This window comes from Ovis aries, chromosome 20 (genome assembly GCF_016772045.2).
Source record: "Ovis aries strain OAR_USU_Benz2616 breed Rambouillet chromosome 20, ARS-UI_Ramb_v3.0, whole genome shotgun sequence".
Classification (NCBI taxonomy): domain Eukaryota; kingdom Metazoa; phylum Chordata; class Mammalia; order Artiodactyla; family Bovidae; genus Ovis; species Ovis aries.
In genome coordinates, this window is record NC_056073.1 from 15,867,767 (window position 1) to 15,885,792 (window position 18,026).

Below are 18,026 nucleotides of genomic sequence, written 5' to 3' on the forward strand. Positions count from 1 at the left end.
AGGGCCATCAGAGGAAGGATGGAGCTGCCCCTCAAGCCCAGGGCTTATCCTCCCCAGTGGGACCCCAGTATTGACTCATCAGCCCCAGGGTTCCCTCTTGTCCAGGCCCTGTCGCCAGAGTACACGTGCAATACCCTCCTTCTCAGAACCCTTCCCTCCTAGCCTGGCTCTGGATGCATCTAGGTGATGGGAAATCTCAGCACTCAAGGACCGCTCAGCTCCCCCCCACCCCACACGGGAACTCTAGGAAGAGGGAGACAGGAGCAGGAGCGAGAAGACAAAGGAGACAGTGGGTGTTGGGAAAGCAGGCCTCCCTGCCCCTTCTCTCTGCCCTGAGGGCCAGGAGGGAGAAAACCAAATGTCCAGGCTGATGGCTGCAGCCTGGCCAGTTCCGGGTGGTCTGGGGGTGAGCCTCCCTCTCCCCTGCCTTCCCTGCCCAGCCCCCCTCTCCCCTGCCTTCCCTGCCCAGCCCCCTCTCCCCTGCCTTCCCTGCCCAGCTCCCCTCTCCCCTACCTTCTCCCCTCTCCCTGCCTTCCCAGCCCAGCTCCCCTCTCCCCTGCTTTCCCAGCCTGCCGCTCACCTGCCGGTAGCCGGGGAGCAGCCATAGTCGCCGCCGCCGCTGCGAGCTTTGTACTTGGCCTCTCCGCGAGCGGCGCCCTCCAGGGACATGTTCCGCAAGTGCAGGCCGCCCGGGGGCCCGCGGCCCGCCGAGTTGACGCGCCGCATCTCCGGGCCGCTGGGCGCTGCGAAGGGGCCCCCGGGCTGCGGCCCGAAGCAGTTGGGGAAGCTCAGGCTGCGGCCGGTGCCGCCGCGGGGCGGCTCTGGGTTGCGGTGGGGCTCCCCGACGTACAGGCGCTTCTTGATGAGCGAGCGGCCCCCGCCTCCGCCGGAGAAGCGCTCCAGGCCCCGGGCCGGACCTGGATCCGCGGAGAAGTGAGAGAAGCCGCGAGCTGGGCCCGCATTCGCGGGCTGCCCCAAGTCTGAGAAATTGTTCCGGGGAGGGGAACCCCGACGCCCCAGATACTGCAAGGGGGCGGCCGGGGGCTCGGGATCATTGCTGAATTCTGGCGGCGGCGGGATGACCTCAAAGTTGAACTCCTCCTCCTTGTCTTCCTCCGGCTTGTGGGAAGGAGAAGGAGGGGAAGAGAAAGACTTGGGCAGCAGGCGGCCCTGGAGGAGGCTGGAGGGCGCTGGTCTCTCCCAGGCCGCAGAGGCCTGGGGCTTCACCTTTGTCGAGCTGGGCCCGCGGCCCGACTCTGTGTCCTCCGGGTCCCTGCGGGGCTGGAGTTCCCACTGACAGAGTCCTTTGGGTTGTCCTGGCGAGGTTAGCTGGGGGACCTTCTCAGTCTCCTTGGACACCTTGGGGACCACAGTGAAGGAGTTGGGCTGGCCCTCGTTGTACAAGATGGTATCAGAGCCTGCCTCGGGCTGGCTCGGGCCTTGGAGACTCCCTGGCAGGGAGGGCCGGCCCAGGGGGGCCCCCCTGGGCCTCCCCTTCTGGGCCCTCTGCTTGGCCGCAAGGAGCAGGGCCATCGGGGAACCCCGCTCCACCACCTCCCCCGTCACCGGGTGCCTGAGGAGTTCGTCAGCAGCCTGGGATGAGGCTGGGGGTTTGGGTGGCAGCTCCTGGGGCTCCTTCACCTCCACAGGCTTGCCTGACCCTGCAGCCTCTCCTCTGGACAGAGTGGGTATCACCACAGCCACCTCTCTGCTGGAGCTGTTCTGGCTGCAGTGGGGCTTGTAGAAACATGGCACCTCTTCTCGCCCAGGTGATATCTTTGGGGGGAAGGCTGGAGATGAGAGGGCTCCCTGTGTAGGAGGCTTACTGGTCTCTGAGGAGTGCCCCTCTACCTCTGGCTTGGAGGGCACTGCAAGTGCTTCATGTTCTGGCTTCTCCCACTGTCCAGCAGGGGCCAGGTTCTTTTCTGCTATCAGTTGGGAAGATGTGATGGGTAGAGGTGTGGCCTTGGGTGGTGTGGCTGGTCCAGACGTGGCTTTGGGTGGTGTGGCTGGTCCAGGCATGGCCTTGGGTGTTGTGGCTGGTCCAGGCGTGGCCTTGGATGGTGTGGCTGGTCCGGGTGTGGCCTTGGGTGGTGTGGCTGGTCCAGACGTGGCTTTGGGTGGTGTGGCTGGTCCAGGCATGGCCTTGGGTGTTGTGTCTGGTCCAGGAGTGGCCTTGGGTGGTGAGGCTGGTCCGGGCATGGCCTTGGGTGGTGTGGCTGGTCCGGGCGTGACCTTGGGTGGTGTGGCTGGTCCGGGCGTGACCTTGGGTGGTGTGGCTGGTCCGGGCATGGCCTTGGGTGGTGTGTCTGGTCCAGGAGTGGCCTTGGGTGGTGTGGCTGGTCCGGGCGTGACCTTGGGTGGTGTGGCTGGTCCGGGCGTGGCCTTGGGTGGTGTGGCTGGTCCGGGCGTGACCTTGGGTGGTGTGGCTGGTCCGGATGTGGCCTTGGGTGGTGAGGCTGGTCCGGGAGTGGTCTTGGGTGATGTGGCTGGTTCAGGCGTGGCCTTGGGTGGGGTGGCTGGTCCAGGTGTGACCTTGGACTGGAGTGGTGTGTTTGGCAGAGGGGTGGTGGATAGAGGTGGCAGATTCTTGGCCACAGGCTTGGGGAATTTGCTGTTATCATCTCTGTTTTCAAAGATTCTTCCCCCTTCTGGCTGAGATTTGGGAGGCAGAGACCCTCTGCTGGGCCTGGCCTCCTTCTCAGCTGATGAGGAAAGCTGGGCCTCCAGCTTCTTCCGGATCTCCCAGACGCTAGGAGTTGGCGCGTCTTGGGGGAGGTAGTCCACAGGAGGGAGGATCAGGCTGGTGGCAGCCTTCTTTGGCCGGCTGCAAGGACTCTCCTCAGGAACACTTGAGGGGGCCTCCTTCTCTGGCAGGCTTGGGGGAGCCTCCTTCTGTAGCAGACTCGGGGGCGCCTCTTTCGCTGGCAGGCTGGGACGCTTGTGGTCCTCTCTTTCCTGAGAGGCTGCCATTGGATCTGGTCTGTGACTGGCAAGCCGGTCCTCTCTCCTGGAGCTGCAAAGATAGGCTGACAGCTGGTCCCGGAGCTTTGCCATCTGGCTGGGGTCCCGCCAGTCCATGGGCTCCGAAGAGGCTGTCTCCTCCGGGCTGGGGGGGTCAGGTTTGGGTTTGGGAGCAGGAAAGCTAAACTTGGTTCTTTTCATCAAGCCAGCAGGTGGAGGGGCTGCCTTCTCAGCAGATGGCAGAGGAGGGGCGGCTGGGGGGAGTGGGGGTGCTGGTGGAGGGAGTGGGGGTGCAGGAGGGGGTAGGGGAGGGGCTGGAGGTGGCGTCTCAGCTTGTTCACTGCTCTGGACCTGAGGCTGGCCTGGCCTTGGGCCGGCCAGTGCCACAGTGCTGGGCTCCTCAGGGCGTGCCAGCTCAGCAGCCCTGTCGGGGTAGGCCTGGCACGCGGAGCGGATATGGAAGCTAGGAGGCAGTGAGGGTCGACCGGGGCCCTTCTTGGTGCGCTCTTCGTCCTCAGGAGGAGTCCCTTGTGCTTCTGGAATAGAGATGGACGAAGTCCTGACTGGGGTTGGGGGAGGCACCTTGAATGACCGGGGGAAGGTGAGGTGGGACTCCAGACCCGGGAGGGCCCCCTTGGGCTCAGCAGGGCTCCTGGGGGGACTGCTTCTGGGGACCTCTGGCTGCCTGCCATTCAGCGCCACTTCTGATTTCCACTTGGTGACACCCCCAGTGGGGAAGAGGCGTGTCCCCACGGTATGAGGAGACTCTGGGGCTGGGGGTGTCGGGGCTGGCAAGAGGGGTAGAGGTGGGGCTTGAACGGCCTGGGGTGGTGCGGGAGGAATGAAGTCAGGAGGCGTGGGTGTGGATGGTGAGGAAACAGTGGGTGGGTGGGGAAGGGCCCCCATTCCTGGGGGCAGAGCTGGGGCTGTGCTGGGTGGGGGTGGGGGCAGTGATTCCAGCAGGGGAGGAGGTGGGGGAGCTGTGGAGGGTGGAGGTGGCGGAGAGAACTCTGGAGGCTGCAGAGCACCTAGGGGTGGCGCCGGCGCTGGGCCCGGGGGAGGTGGGGGGATGAGTAAGTCCTGGCCATAATGCCCAGGCCTTAGGTCCCCCACAGAGCTGTATAGTCGGAGGTTGCCATTGACGAGCGTGCTGGTGCCTGAAAGGAGGGAGAGGCAGAGGTGAGGAGGGTGAGTGGGCAGCATGGGCTTGCTGACCTCCTGAGAGAGCAGCTGGCCAGTTTCTTGAACACCAAGCGAGGAGCAGCCATGTCTCCAGGCTCCTGACCTCTCCTGGGAGGGACCCTCTGCTTTCCAGGGAGGGACCCCTGCCCCTGCCTGTCCCTGGCACAGCCTCTGGAGCCTGTGCTGAATTTTCTCCATTGGCTTCCGAGGCTCAGGCTCCATGCTTCTCTGCCCTGCTCACAGTCCTATATATAATTCCTTTACTAAACTCTCTTCAGTTAGCCCCTTGGAGTGCACCGGGTGTTTCTTACAGGTGCCTCAGCTGGTACAAAGCCAGAAACGCCAGGGTTCAAATCCAGGCTCTCCACTTGCTGAGTGTGTGACCTTGGACCCACTGATTAAACTTGCTGAGCCTCAGTTTCATTATCTGTAAAATGGGAATAACGTCAGCAATTGCCTCATAAAGCTGTTGTGAGGATTAAGAGAATTTTTGTAAAAGCAAGGAAAGAGCTTATCAGGTGCTGCTTGCTGCTGCTACTGCTAAGTCGCTTCAGTCGTGTCCAACTCTGTGCAACTCCATAGACGGCAGCCCGCCAGGCTCCCCCATCCCTGGGATTCTCCCAACACTGGAGTGGGTTGCCATTTCCTTCCCCAATGCAGGAAAGTGAAAAGTGAAAGTGAAGTCGCTCAGTCGTGTCTGACTCTTCACGACTCCATGGACTGCAGCCTACCAGGCTCCTCCATCCATGGGATTTTCCAGGCAAGAGTACTGGAGTGGGGTGCCATTGCTTTCTCCGTATCAAGTGCTAGGTCCAGAGAATGGTAATCCCTTTGACTACTACCACCTGTGCTTAACTTTTCATTCTGCATAAGACAGGAAGCTGGGAAAGATAGGAAGTCATAGATGGAAGTAGGGGCCTGGACACCTCAGTGTCACCTCAGTGAGGAAGTTTGGGTGAAAGTTTGGGAGGAAGAAATCTGCATGAGCAATTCTTGCTTTCTAAAGATCCTGAATCTACCAAGAACCCAGAGAACCTCGCAGAGAACTGGAAGGGACTCCGGACTGCCGGATGGATGGGGTGTGTAGAAATGAATTGACTTGGATGACTCAGGCACTAGAGAGATACTGAGTCCCCCACCCTAGCCCCAGAGGCTCAAATCCCCAGCCCCCAGCCCCAGTCCCTGCCCCCTCCCTAGTGTCTGCAGACCACCAGGATGCCCTGGTTACTCCTCTCTGAGAGGCACATATCCTTTGCCTCCCCCACCTCTCAATTTCTGGCACAGAGTGAAACAAACCCAGGAATGTGCAGCTCTGAAGGGCTCCTCCCAGTTTCCAGACAACATCTATTGAGCACCCAAGTGTTAAGAGCTGGGACACAGCAGAAAAGACAAATCAAAAAATAATCAAAATATTGGCCCTCTTGCAGCTTGTGTTTTAACGGGACAATGAGATAGACAATGAATATATCAGTAAATTTCCACCACATCGAGGTGAAGAGTGATACAGAGGGGAAACCCAGGATGGGTGCTGGGGGTGCAATGTGAATAGCGAGGTCCGGGAAGACCTGGCTGAGAAGGTGACATTGGAGCAAAGATGGAATGAGAGAGAGAGAGTGAGCTGTGCACATGTGCAAGGGAAGAACAGACTGGATAGCAGAAAGTGCAAAGGCCCGAGGGTGGAAACGAGCCTGGATATTGAAGGAGCGGCAAGGAGAGTGGGATGAGACGAGAAAGCCAGCAGATTAAGCCAGGTGGGGCCAGATTCTGGCCATCCTGGCAAGAACCCTTCCGTTAGGTGACAAGGGAAGTCACTGGCGGGTTTTGAGCAGGGATATGACAGGAAGTGACTCACATCCTATCCAGTACTTTGTTTGCGCCTCCAGAACTGGAATTGTCTTGCCCAGAGATACAGAGGGCAAGGGGTTAAGTGACTTGCCCCAGGGAGCGAGGCTAATATGCGGGGGAGCTGGGACTCAAAGCCAGCGCTGCCTGACTCCAGGGTTCTTTCTATCACTCACGCTGCCCTTGTTCCTGCTCTGGCCACGTCCCTAACCATCCTTCCTCCCCTGGGCCTTAGCCATGGCTCTCCTCATCTCCCACCCACAGCAGCTAGCAGCCAAGAGGCCTGGGGACTCCAGCTTTCTCACCAGCTGGGGAGGGAGGTCCAGATGCCTGGGCTTAAGGAGGAAAAAAAGAAAGATGGGCAAGTCTCAAGCATGAGGCCCTCTTACCTGTCCCTTGTTTGTCTGCAAAGCTGTCTGGCACACAGGGAGTGGGTACAGCCAGTCCATGGTTCTCCTGGGCATCCTGAAAGAGAGCAGAACCATCAGGGGACAGGGAAAGACAGACAGTTCTTAACTTACTGCTCCGTGAGGCCGTTTTAATTGCTGGAAAATCCACAGGGTTAACCTTGTGAATATACTGAAATATGGGCTCAGTTAAAAGGGTGAATTTTATGATACAGTCAAGTCTTGTTATTCGTGGTAGTTAGGGTCTGTGAAATTGCTGCAAACAGTGAAATAGTAAAAACTGGATCCATGCCCTGAGGGAAATACAGGGTAAGGATCCTGTAAATCTTGGTCAAGTCACTTTCATCAGCTGATCAATACACAACTTTGTCTTTATGCGTGTTTCTCTTTAAAGACACCTTATTTAATGTCTGTTGTTAACTCGCTGATATTGAACTCACGGCAGTTCCATAACTCATGCCTTTGAAGCTTACCTAATACACGTATTTTCTCTGTAAGGCACCTCGTAGCTTCCTTGCACGTAGGGATATTAGACAGCACATCAGCCCTGTGCTTAGGGGATGTTTCATTTAATTTTTAAAATTAAAAATGTTTCGCTAGCCATTCCATGCAACATGTGGGATCTTAGTTGCCCGACCAGGGATCAAACCCATGCCCCTCTGCATTGGAGACACAGAGTCTTAACCATTGGACTGCCAGGGAAGTCCTTGAGGGCTATTTTTAAATAGCAAAACCACCAACAAAAAGTAAAGAAATATGAAAAGTATGGCACTAAACAGAAAAGGAGGCTTATTTACAGTACAAGGGCTGAAACAAGGAAGCAAAATGCCTTGTTCGACCTCAGCTGGTTCCCTGTGCAGCAGGTGACAAACTTTTCACTGCTCCACTTGAGCCAAAGTGTCTTGAATACTGATTTGGGGGGTTACAAATAAATTTTAGCGACTAAGCGAATTACAGATACTGAATCTGCAAATAATGAGAGTCAACTGTATATGAACTGTATCTCAATTGAAACAGATCAAAAAACAAAATAAAACAAAACTGTGCATGACTCCCCAGGGATGTCCACAAAATCAAAAGCCAACCCCCCTTGGCCTGGCCTCCCGTTCACGCTTAGTTTTCATTAGGTAGTTACAGAAAAGTAAATAAGAAAAGAGTGGTGACCTGGAGTACCGACAACACTGTGGATGCCTTTCTGATCTCTAGGCTTTCAGACCATAATGCGTTTACACAGCTGTTGGTCTGTACATACTATTTTGCATTCTATTTTCTTTCCCTCCAAACACACATTTCCATATGTCAACAATGTCCACACACCTGTCCTTTGGAGGAGCTGTGGGGCGTTTTATGGTAGCTTTCAAGGTCCTCAACACCCTGGCAGTATCCTTCAGGCTAGTGTTAATTTCCATTCACCTGTTACAGCCAATCCGACAATCTAACTGAACCAGCTCCCTCTCTAGGATCCTTCCAACCCACCCCTCTGGTTCATGTTCATCCCTGATACTGGGTGTTGTTCAGGCTGTGCCCCTCTTCCCACCCTCCATTTCTAACAGTAACACCCCTTGCTCTGTGCTGTAAACACATGCTCACCATCACACTACCCTGCGATGAAGAAGTTGTCCCCATGAGCCGGAGAACGCAGAGGTTTAGAAGTTTGCTAAGTTGTTTACACTCTCACGACCAGTGGTGCTAAGCCCAGGTCTGTGGAGCTCCCACCCCTGAGTATTTTGCTTCCCTAAAGTCCAAGTCTCTAATCCTAAAAGGATTCACAGAGCCGCTCTAGAAAGGCGGTAGAGGGAATGAGAAAGTTCTGGAGCCAGACTGCTTGAATGTGAATTCTAGCTCTGCTTCCCACTGGCTATATGACTCAGCCAATGACTTACGTTCTCTGTGCCTCAGTTTCCTTGACTATGAAACTGATTTAAAAATAGAGTTTACTGGGACTTCCCTGGCAGTCCAGTGGTTAAGACTCCACACTCCCAGTGGCAGCGGGCACAGGTTCGATCTCTGGTTGGGGAACTATGTTCTCACATGCCACACGGCACGGTCAGAAAAGAAAAAATAGAATTTACCTATTCTAGGGAAGTTGTGAAGATTAAGTGATGCAATACACAAAAAGCACTTAGCTCCTGACATGCAGTGAAAACCCAATAAACGTTAGCTCTTGTTATTCCTACGGAGCCATCCCTTGTCTGCACCAGGCCATATTGACTGCTGTTCAGAGCAACCCACAGCCAAGTCCCACAAGGGAGGACTCCTGTTGGCACCCTAGATACTCTCCCAGTTCCTCCAATGAGATCTGGTTGCTCCTTGGAGCCCAGGGACATGTCTTATATGAATCCCCCAAACATGGACACATAGTAAGCCAAGCTATTACTCACTGATGAGCTGATGGTGCCAACTCTCTAGACTTAATGGTTCAATATATAAGAAGGGGGATTCAAGGCAGATGTTTCACAAACATCCACAAGACCTCGGGGTACCAAGGGCAGTCTCAGAATTACTCTCTGGTTATATGAGGGCAGCAAACAACTCATTTTATTCTTAAAGAATTCTGAAGAACTGGAATGGCCTTGCTCCATCATCTACTTTTTTTCTGCCTCTGTTTGAGTCAAATGGCCACATACTTGTTCTCAACCTCTCTCAATCCTGCATTCTGAAATGCGGTGCATACTGCATGAGAGGCAGTACACAAGGCTGTCTAGCTGTTCAGTCGCTAAGTCCTGTCCACCTCTTTGTGGTGTACCCATGACTGACTGTCTAATAACCCTCATGGAGTATGTATACTCTGATTTTGATGAGATGGAAGCCAGGCCTTTAAAAGCTCGGGTTGAGCTCTCATTACTCTTTTGCACATAACTGAAAAGTAGAAAGACCTAGGGACTTATCATCAAGAGTTCTCAGATTCCAGTCGTGCTCTGATTTTGCCTGTGCATGTGTGATGTTGCCAGGAGTGTGACCTTGGATGAGCCGTAGCAACTATGATGTTAATCTATCATTTATGCACATACTATGTGCCAACACTATATCTCAAACCCCTTAAGAGACAGGGTGCAAACCTAGGCCTCCTAACTTCCCTTTTCTACAAATCAGAGACTCATTTTCTTCATGTATAACATGTTCAACATGTATAAAACATGTTCATGTATAACATCTCTTCATGTATAACATGGAGAGATTTCCTGCTCTGTGGGGCCATCACGACGACCACAGGAGATAATGCTCCTAGCCCAGGAATCTGTGTTCTAAATCTTCTCCCCACAAAAGTGAGAATATTGTGAACAAAGCAAGCTGCCTGGAATCCTAGAAGCACCTTCTGGGTCAACCTATAATTATGTGTGAATGAGGAACACGGACGGACTTTATGGGCTGGAGGTAATACTGTCCACCCCACCTTTGATCTGAACTCTGAAAAAGCATTAGATCCCAAAGACCACAGGGTGGATGGAAATCTGTCTCCTGAGCGGCCTTGGAACGAACACACACACACACACACACACACACACACACACACACACACACACACACACGAGTCCAGAACACGCCCATCACATCCCCACAGTGCTTGAGGTGCTACGGTACTCTGTTACCCTTAGGGTATGTCCCAACGTCCAGCCTCACTCCTTCAGTTCTGTTCAGTTCTGTCGCTCAGTGGTGTCCGACTCTTTGTGACCCCATGAATCGCAGCACGCCAGGCCTCCCTGTCCATCACCAACTCCCGGAGTTCACCCAAACCCATGTCCATCAAGTCGGTGATGCCATCCAGCCATCTCATCCTCTGCTGTCCCCTTCTCCTCTTGCCCCCAGTCCCTCCCAGCATCAGAGTCTTTTCCAATGAGTCAGCTCTTCGCATGAGGTAGCCAAAGTATTGGAATTTCAGCTTTAGCTTCAGTCCTTCTAATGAACACCCAGAACTGATCTCCTTTAGGATGGACTGGCTGGATCTCCTTGCAGTCCAAGGGACTCTCAAGAGTCTTCTCCAGCACCACAGTTCAAAAGCATCAATTCTTCGGTACTCAGCTTTCTTCACAGTCCAACTCTCACATTCATATGTGACCACTGGAAAAACCATAGCTTTGACTAGACGGACCTTTGTTGGCAAAGTAATGTCTCTGTTTTTTAATATGCTATCTAGGTTGGTCATAACTTTCCTTCCAAGGAGTAAGCATCTTTTAATTTCATGGCTGCAATCACCATCTGCAGTGATTTTGGAGCCCCCCAAAATAAAGTTTGACACTGTTTCCACTGTTTCCCCATGTATTTCCCATGAAGTGATGGAACCAGATGCCATGATCTTAGGAGCCCCCAATACTGAACTGAATGCAGCCCCAAGCCCCAGCTGGCCCTGCTTCTTCCCCTCCCACCTGCCTGGGCTAGCTGTCCCTTCCACCAGTGTGGACTGGGGAAGGCAAATACAAACTCATTTTAATGCAAGTGCTAGTAAAACAGACCTGGAAGGTACGTCACACCCCTCTCAACACGGGGACCCAGGGAGCTGGCATCCAGTGCCCTGGCTTGGGTGGTGACAGAGTTCAGTGTGCAAATGCACAGGTGTGAACAGCATCCTTCTCCATGGGGAGTGAACTTCCTTACCTGCCTCCCTTAGCCTCAGAGGACTGAGGTGAAGCCTCCTTTGGAAGAGGGCCTGGAGGTAACATCTCAGTTCGATGTGTGATCCTGCGATGGGGGAAGGGTGTGCTGTAAAAGGGCCTTAATGGACAATCAGCGATGATTGAATGAAAAAGGTATATCAGGTAATAGTATCGTATCAATATTAAATTCCTGAATTTGCTAGTTGCACAGAGAATGTCTCTGTGCTTACATAGCACACACATAGTATGTAAGAGTTTTTTTTTTTTTGAAGAGGGAAGGTTTTGGTTTTTTACTAATTGCATTATAGTTGATTGAAAGTAGTTAGGAATAAAGGGATCTGATGTCTCAAATTACTCTTTAACATTTGGGCAGAAACAATGTGTAAATAATGAGAGAGAGAGCAAATAAAGCAAATGGAGCACAATGCGGTGAATCTAGGTGGTGGCTCTAGGGAGTCCTTTGTACTATCCCTGCAACTGCTCTGCACATTGGGGTTGGTTAAAAGGAGAGAGTTACTTAATACCCTTGAATGGTCCATTTTAAAATAGTTAAAATGGTAGATTGCATGTAATGTATCTTAACAATTTAAAAAGTTAAAACATAGCAAACAAAAGACCAAGGACTTCCCAGGGGGCGCTAGTGGCAAAGAACCTGCCTGCCAATGCTAGAGACTTAAGACAGGAGAGTGCAGTCCCTGGGTCAGGAAGATCCCCTGGAGGAGGGCACAGCAACCACTCCAGTATTCTCGCCTGAAGAACCTCAGGGACAGAAGAACCTGACGGGCTACAGTCCATAGGGTCACAAAGAGTCGGACACGACTGAAGCGACTTGGCACACACTCCCACAAACAAAAGAACAAGAACGTCAAGAGAGAAAGTCTTGAGGGAGACTTGGAGCTTACCCATCCACTGGACAGACATCAGCATCTCACTTCTTTCTCTCGTTTCTAATATCCCCGACCTTAACCATAACCATAACGGCTGCTACTTAGCACTTACTCTGTACCACGTGCTCTGTCTTCCATCTCTTAACTCATTTACTTTTCACAACATGAGATGTGATCAGTGTTATTACACCTCCCCTTTACAGATGAGCAAATCACTGTCTTTCCAGGCATCTACCCGTCACCCATACCCCCAGCTTTTCACCTGGCTCTGTCAGGCATATCCTGTGTCCCTCCCTTCCTGCTACCCCAAAAGCTTGGCCCTCCTTCAGTCCCCACTGTCTGTTACCCAGACAGACACACTACTGTTATCATCTCCCTGGCTTCTGCCTCACCCCATTCTTTAAGCCTGATGCCAGGATGTTCTTTCTAAAATGCATCTCAGGGAATTCCCTGGTGGTCCAGTGGTTAAGACTCTGCCTCCCAATGCAGGGGACACAGATTCAATCCCTGGCTGGGGAACTAAGATCCCACCTGATTCGGAGCAACCAAGCCCGTGGGCCACAACTGCTGAGCCCCCATGTCTCAACTAGAGAGAAGCCCGGCAGGCACAACTAAGACCCAGAGCAACCAAAATAAATAAATATTTTTTTAAAAATAAAGAAATAAATAAAGTGCATCCCAGAGCAGGTCCCTTCCCTGTTCAGCATCCTTCTGTCCGTCTGGAGGATGACACCCAAACGCCTTCTCATGGCGTTCTAGACTTTTCCTAAGCTGTCCTGTCTGCAACTCCCGCCACCTTCTTCCACCCACTCCACACACTCTGGGCTCCAGTTAGTGGTTCTCGTGTTTTTCCACCAGTGTCCCTGGAGACCTGCCTCACTCAAGAGCAAATGGGCTCCCCGCAGCAGGGATCTTCAGTATGGCAGAGAGACCACTCCTTGGAGGGAGTATTTCGAGGTTCTGGGGGTGAATCTATAGCTTGAAAAAGCCCCTAGGTGATTTGGCTCTGCTTCCCTCCTTCACCGTGCAGAATCACTGCAGCTGCTTGAGATTCACTCCCACATACTCTCAGACGTCCCAAATCTTGCTTTGCTCTTTTTTTAAATTATTATAGTAGATTTAAGATGTGTTAGTTTCTGCTGTACAGCAACATCAATCAGTTATGCATATACCTATATCCACTCTTTTTAAAATTCTATTCCCACGTGGGTCATTACAGAGTATTGAGAAGAGTTCCCTGAGCTGTACAGTAGATCCTTATTAATTATCTCCTTTACCTTTGGCTCTTATTCTTAGATGCCCTTCTTTGTCCAGCAAACTCCTACCTAGCCTTTAAACCCTAGATTAAATACCCCTCCTCCATGAAGCCCTCCTTGGCAACCTCAGCCCAAGTTCATTTCTCTTCTCAGTGTGTTCCTCACCCTGTGTGTGCATTCTGATACCTGACATTTATTAGGTGCCTACTATGTGCTAGGCACTGTTCTGAGTACTTCACATGTAGCAACCTAGTTAATCGTCGTAGTAACCCTAAGAGGTAGGTTGTTGTTTTTATTGTATAGAAGATGAAACTGAGGCACAGAGAGGCTAAGCACATCGCCCAAGGTCGTACAGCTAATAAGCAGCGGTCGATACTGGAACTTGGAGCCTGCCCTCTTTGCCACTATTCACACTCACACTTTTCCTCCAGCATAAACGAAGCCTGTTGCAGGTGGCTGTGGTCTCTGCTGTCCCAGCCCAGTCTGTCTGTGGGTAGGGGGACGGCTGATTCTTTTTGCCCCACCTGGCACAGATGGGGCAATTCAGTGAGAGTTGGATGAGTGAAGAAACTCCTGGATGAATGAATGAGAGGTGGAAAGAACATAGGACAGGGAGGTGTAAAGTCTGTGTTCTGGCGCCAGACCCACCACCAATTAACTGGGAACAAAGGGCCTCCTTCCCGCCCTCTCCTGTGAACGCTCTTCAGGATCATCTCCAACCTGGCGTTCTGTGAGTCTCGGCCCATAAGGTGTCCTGTCTGTGCTCGGCTCACCTGTGCCATGTGGGCAGCGGCCTGAACACCGGAGGCCATCCTCTTCCACAACCAGGTGTTGGGACAGACCTCTGCCCTTGTCTCGGGAGAGCTCTTGGGGGGAGGGGGGTGGCGGAACACGTAGGGGCAGGGGAGGAGGAAGGGGGAGGAGGGGGTGGGAGGAGTCTGTGAAGCTGCTTTTCCAGGAGTTACAGGGCGAGGCCAAGCGGGCAGGACTGGGCCTGAGGTCACTGCTGGCTCCGACGTGGGCCTGTGACCGCAGCAGTCAGCCGAGGGCTGCCCCACCCTCAGCACGCTTGCCCTGGGAAAATCACAGACCCCACGCCCCAGGGGGCTGCCTGCAGGGACTGGTGTGCCCCTCAAGTAGACTCAGGAGGGAGACCTGTCTGGCCCTTGAAGGACAGCGGCCCCACATCGAGGGACGGGGTGTGGCCACCTGGTGGGCAAGGGAAATGACCAAGAACATGCAAATGAGCATCTGAGCTCCTCTGCTGGGGCAGCCCCCTGGCGCCTCCGTCCTCAGCCAGGCCACCCCCACTCCGCAACAGCAGCCCTTGCTCAACGCCTGGGGCAGAGTCCAGGTGGGGCATTCCCCCTGAAGCTGGGCCTCAGCCCTTCCCGAACCCACACCCGGACAACACCCAGAAGCTAAGATCCCTGTCACCTTGCCCACTTCACAGGGGTGCAAGCTCCAGCTCCCCAGCTCAATCAAGCAGCCCCATCACAGCCTCGTATACTGAAAAGTCACCCGGCAATGATTAGCTGGCAAGGAGCCTAGGGACGGAAGCGCCATTCTGAGGATATTTATATATATTTCCTTCCTTATACTTGTCTCTATTTTCAGTTCTTAACAATGAACTTCTGTTTCCTTCACAATTGAAAAATACACACACACACAATACGTAGTTTGGGGTTTTTTTTTTTTTAAGTTCTTGTAATCAAGAAGAGTATGGGGACTTACTTCCCTGGTGCTCCAGTGGGTCAAAACCCACCATGCAATTCGAGGGATGTGGGTTTGATCCCTGGTCAGGGAACTAAGATCCCCCATGCTGCATAGCAACTAAGCCTGCGAACCACGACTAGAGAGTCCTGGTGTTGCCACACAAGATCCTGTGTGATGCAGTGAAGATTCTGTGTGCTGTCCCTAAGACCCAGTGCAGCCAAATCAATGAATACTTAAAAAATGAAGAAAAGCATGGATTTTGTAGGCAGGTAGACCACACTGGCAATCTTAATTTAACTCCATCATCTCAAAGATAGAATCACACACTCAGTGGTCAGGAAGTGTGCCCCCTTCTTGCCTTTTGAGGTTCAGTTTTCTCATCTGTAAGATGGGGTTGATCCTGCCTCCGTGGGTTTGCTGTGACATCGGTGGCCTCCCCACACCTAAAGAGATCCTGCAGAGAAGCACTCAAGGAAGGGGCATCTCTCTGAGTCCCCACACCTCGGGTCCTAACAAGGCTCAGTGGGTGAGCAGTGGCCCGAATCCATGGATACTCTGCTCCAGGAGGGGCTCCTGGGATGTGTCTGTCTGGTTGGGCCTGAAGAGATAGATGGGTACTTCCCCGAAGTCAGGGCCAGGTCACCGGGAATCCCCTACTGCCCTTTTGACCACAAATATTTCAGAGTTAAAGAGAAGGAGGAAAGAAAGCAGAAAAGAAGAGGGGAGGAAAGCATTCACTATTTGAGGACTGAGGTTGTCTCCCCCTTAAAGTCATAGGGAGTCAGAGCCCACCACTAGCCCCCTGCTGCACCACCAAGGATCTGGGGGACAGCCTCACCCCACCAATGGGCCCAGCCCAGTCCCCTTGCCCTCCCTGGGCCAGGACACACATCCTCATACCTGGGGTTCCTCAGAACGCAGGCCAACCCCGAGGGTGGGTCACAAGGGTTGGGCCAACGGGCTACACACAGTTGACCTTGAGTATGAGCCAGCTCAGAGCCTTAGTGACACGCTGTGGAATGCAAACTTCCTCAGATTCCTCCAGGAGCCTGGTGGGGCACCTCAGGGTGGGGTGCAGAGCTCAGGCGGTGAGGGAGGTGACCCTGAGTCACAGTCAGAGCCGGGAATGGTTGGGAACGCTGCTGTAGGCTGGGGAACAGAGGGATGGGCCCCTGGAGTGAGGGCCACAAGGAAACCCCTCCCGGCACCCAATGTCCCCAGCTGGGTGAAGCCCTGCTAGTTATTTCCTGGTTTTTGGGGGCAGTGTGAGGGTCGGCAGTGTTTCACCCACACAGCAGCTTCTCTGAAGTTGGGAACCAGTGAGCATTTAAAATCAAGAGCTCCAGGACTTTCCTGGGTCCAGTGGTCAAGACTTCGCCTTCCAGTGCAGGGGGTGTGGGTTTGATCCTCAGTCAGGGAGCTAAGACCCCACATGCCTTGTCATAACCCCAAAATAGAACAGAAACAATACTGTAACAAATTCAATAAAGACTTTTTAAAAAAATGGTCCATGTTAAGAAAAATAATAACCTTAGGAAAAAAAAATTTTTTTAACATAAAAAGAGCTCCAGGACTTCCTTGCCCCAGCCCCTGCTCTCTGCTGAAGCTCATGCCTCCTTCCTGGGGAACAGAGAATTCCACCAATAATGCTGTCTTACTCTGGACCCACGCCACCCCAGGATCTCTCTTAGACTTGAGCTCTAGGGCCCGGCCCTGGACTCTCATCTGTAGAGGGCTGTGCTCTGTTGCCCTGCAGGGCAAGGAGTCCATGGGGTCAAGGAGACAAGCCCTAAGAGCCCACCCTGCCCCCTTCCTGACCTTGCTCCAAACACCAAGGTCCCTAGAATCCTCCATTCAAACGGCCCTTAGGCCTCTTTTGGTGACTCAGTGGTAAAGAACTGCAATGCAGGAGATCCAGTTTCAATCCCTGGGTTGGGAAGATCCCCTGCAGAAGAAAATGGCAACTTACTGCAGTATTCTTGTCTAGAGAATCCCCATGGACAGAGGAGCCTGGCCGGCTGCAGTCCACGGGGACACAACTAAAGCAAATAACACTTTCACTTTCTAGAGCTTCGTTCCCAATCAGTCCTTCTGAAGGCAGCCTGAGTGGGGGGCACACATCCCTGAACCCACAGGGTGGCCAAGTGTGTGTGCTAAGTCACTTCAGTTGTGTCCGACTCTACAACCCTGTGGACTGTAGCCTGCCAGGCTCTTTTGTCCATAGGATTTTCCAGGCGAGAATACTAGAGTGGGTGGCTATTTCTTCCTGCAGGGGATCTTCCCAACCCAGGGATATAGAACCCGTGTCTCTTAAGTCTCCTGCGTTGGCAAGCGAGTTCTTTACCACTAGCACTACCTGGGAAGCCCCATCGGGTGGCCAAGGGGTGGTCATATGTGGTTAGGATGAGGGTGTGTGTTGGGCTTTGGGGGTTCAGGCTGAGGCCCTCCCTGTGGAAGAAGAGCCAGGTGGGTGGCTTCGGCGGGGAACAGAGGGGTATTCCATCTGTTCACTGGCTGCAGGCTCCCAACACCCACTCCCACAGGAACACCCGGAGCTCCCTACCCAAGAGCCGTGCCAGCTAATGTCAGCCAAGAGAATCACTCAAAAGCCAATCATGACTGACTGCCCTTCCCAGCTCACCCAAAGGAGCACCAACCCCAAAGGGAGCCTGGGCCTTGGCTTCCGAGACAGCTCCCGGAGCCGGCGGATGGAGAGGAAAAGTGGAAAGGAGAAATCTGGCTGACTTGGGCTGCATCTCTGCTGAGGAGTAGAGGGTGGGCCCCAAAACAGTCAGGCTTCCTGCCCGGAGCCCAGCCTGACATCTCCCCAGGCCCTGCCAGCCCTGCCTGACTCAGAGGGTGGGGTGACCCAGGGAGCTCTCACCGCCCAAGGCACCCCGGGGGACCTGTCTGGCCAGTTTCCCCATATTTGCCTCATTGGCGTTTCTTTTTTAATTCCTCACATGCACTGCCCTGGAGATGGTTGGGTTCAGACTGGGGTAGGGCCAGAGGCAGCCCCAGAGACAAGTTTGCCCTTCCCACCACCAGCCATCCTACCGTCTCAGCTCTGAGAAGCTGGGGGCAGGCTCTGGCTTGAGTTCTGGGCCGAGCGTCCCCTTGGAGGGAGAAGGAAGTGGGGAGAAAGGACCCTTCCCAGACTCAGCCCAGGCCCATCCATGG

The 18,026-nt window shown here is 53.5% G+C and overlaps 1 protein-coding gene across 1 annotated transcript in view; it reads right to left on the minus strand.

The window, feature by feature from the left end:
- The window catches only part of C20H6orf132 (chromosome 20 C6orf132 homolog), a 35,701-nt gene that overhangs the window by 2,587 nt on the left and 15,088 nt on the right, over positions 1 to 18,026 (minus strand). The window contains exons 3-4 of the mRNA XM_027959197.3: positions 6,378 to 6,453; positions 581 to 4,121 (exon numbers count right to left, since the gene is read on the minus strand). Of these exons, the coding sequence (XP_027814998.1) occupies positions 581 to 4,121; positions 6,378 to 6,453 (3,617 nt within the window). The remainder of the gene's footprint in view (positions 1 to 580; positions 4,122 to 6,377; positions 6,454 to 18,026) is intronic.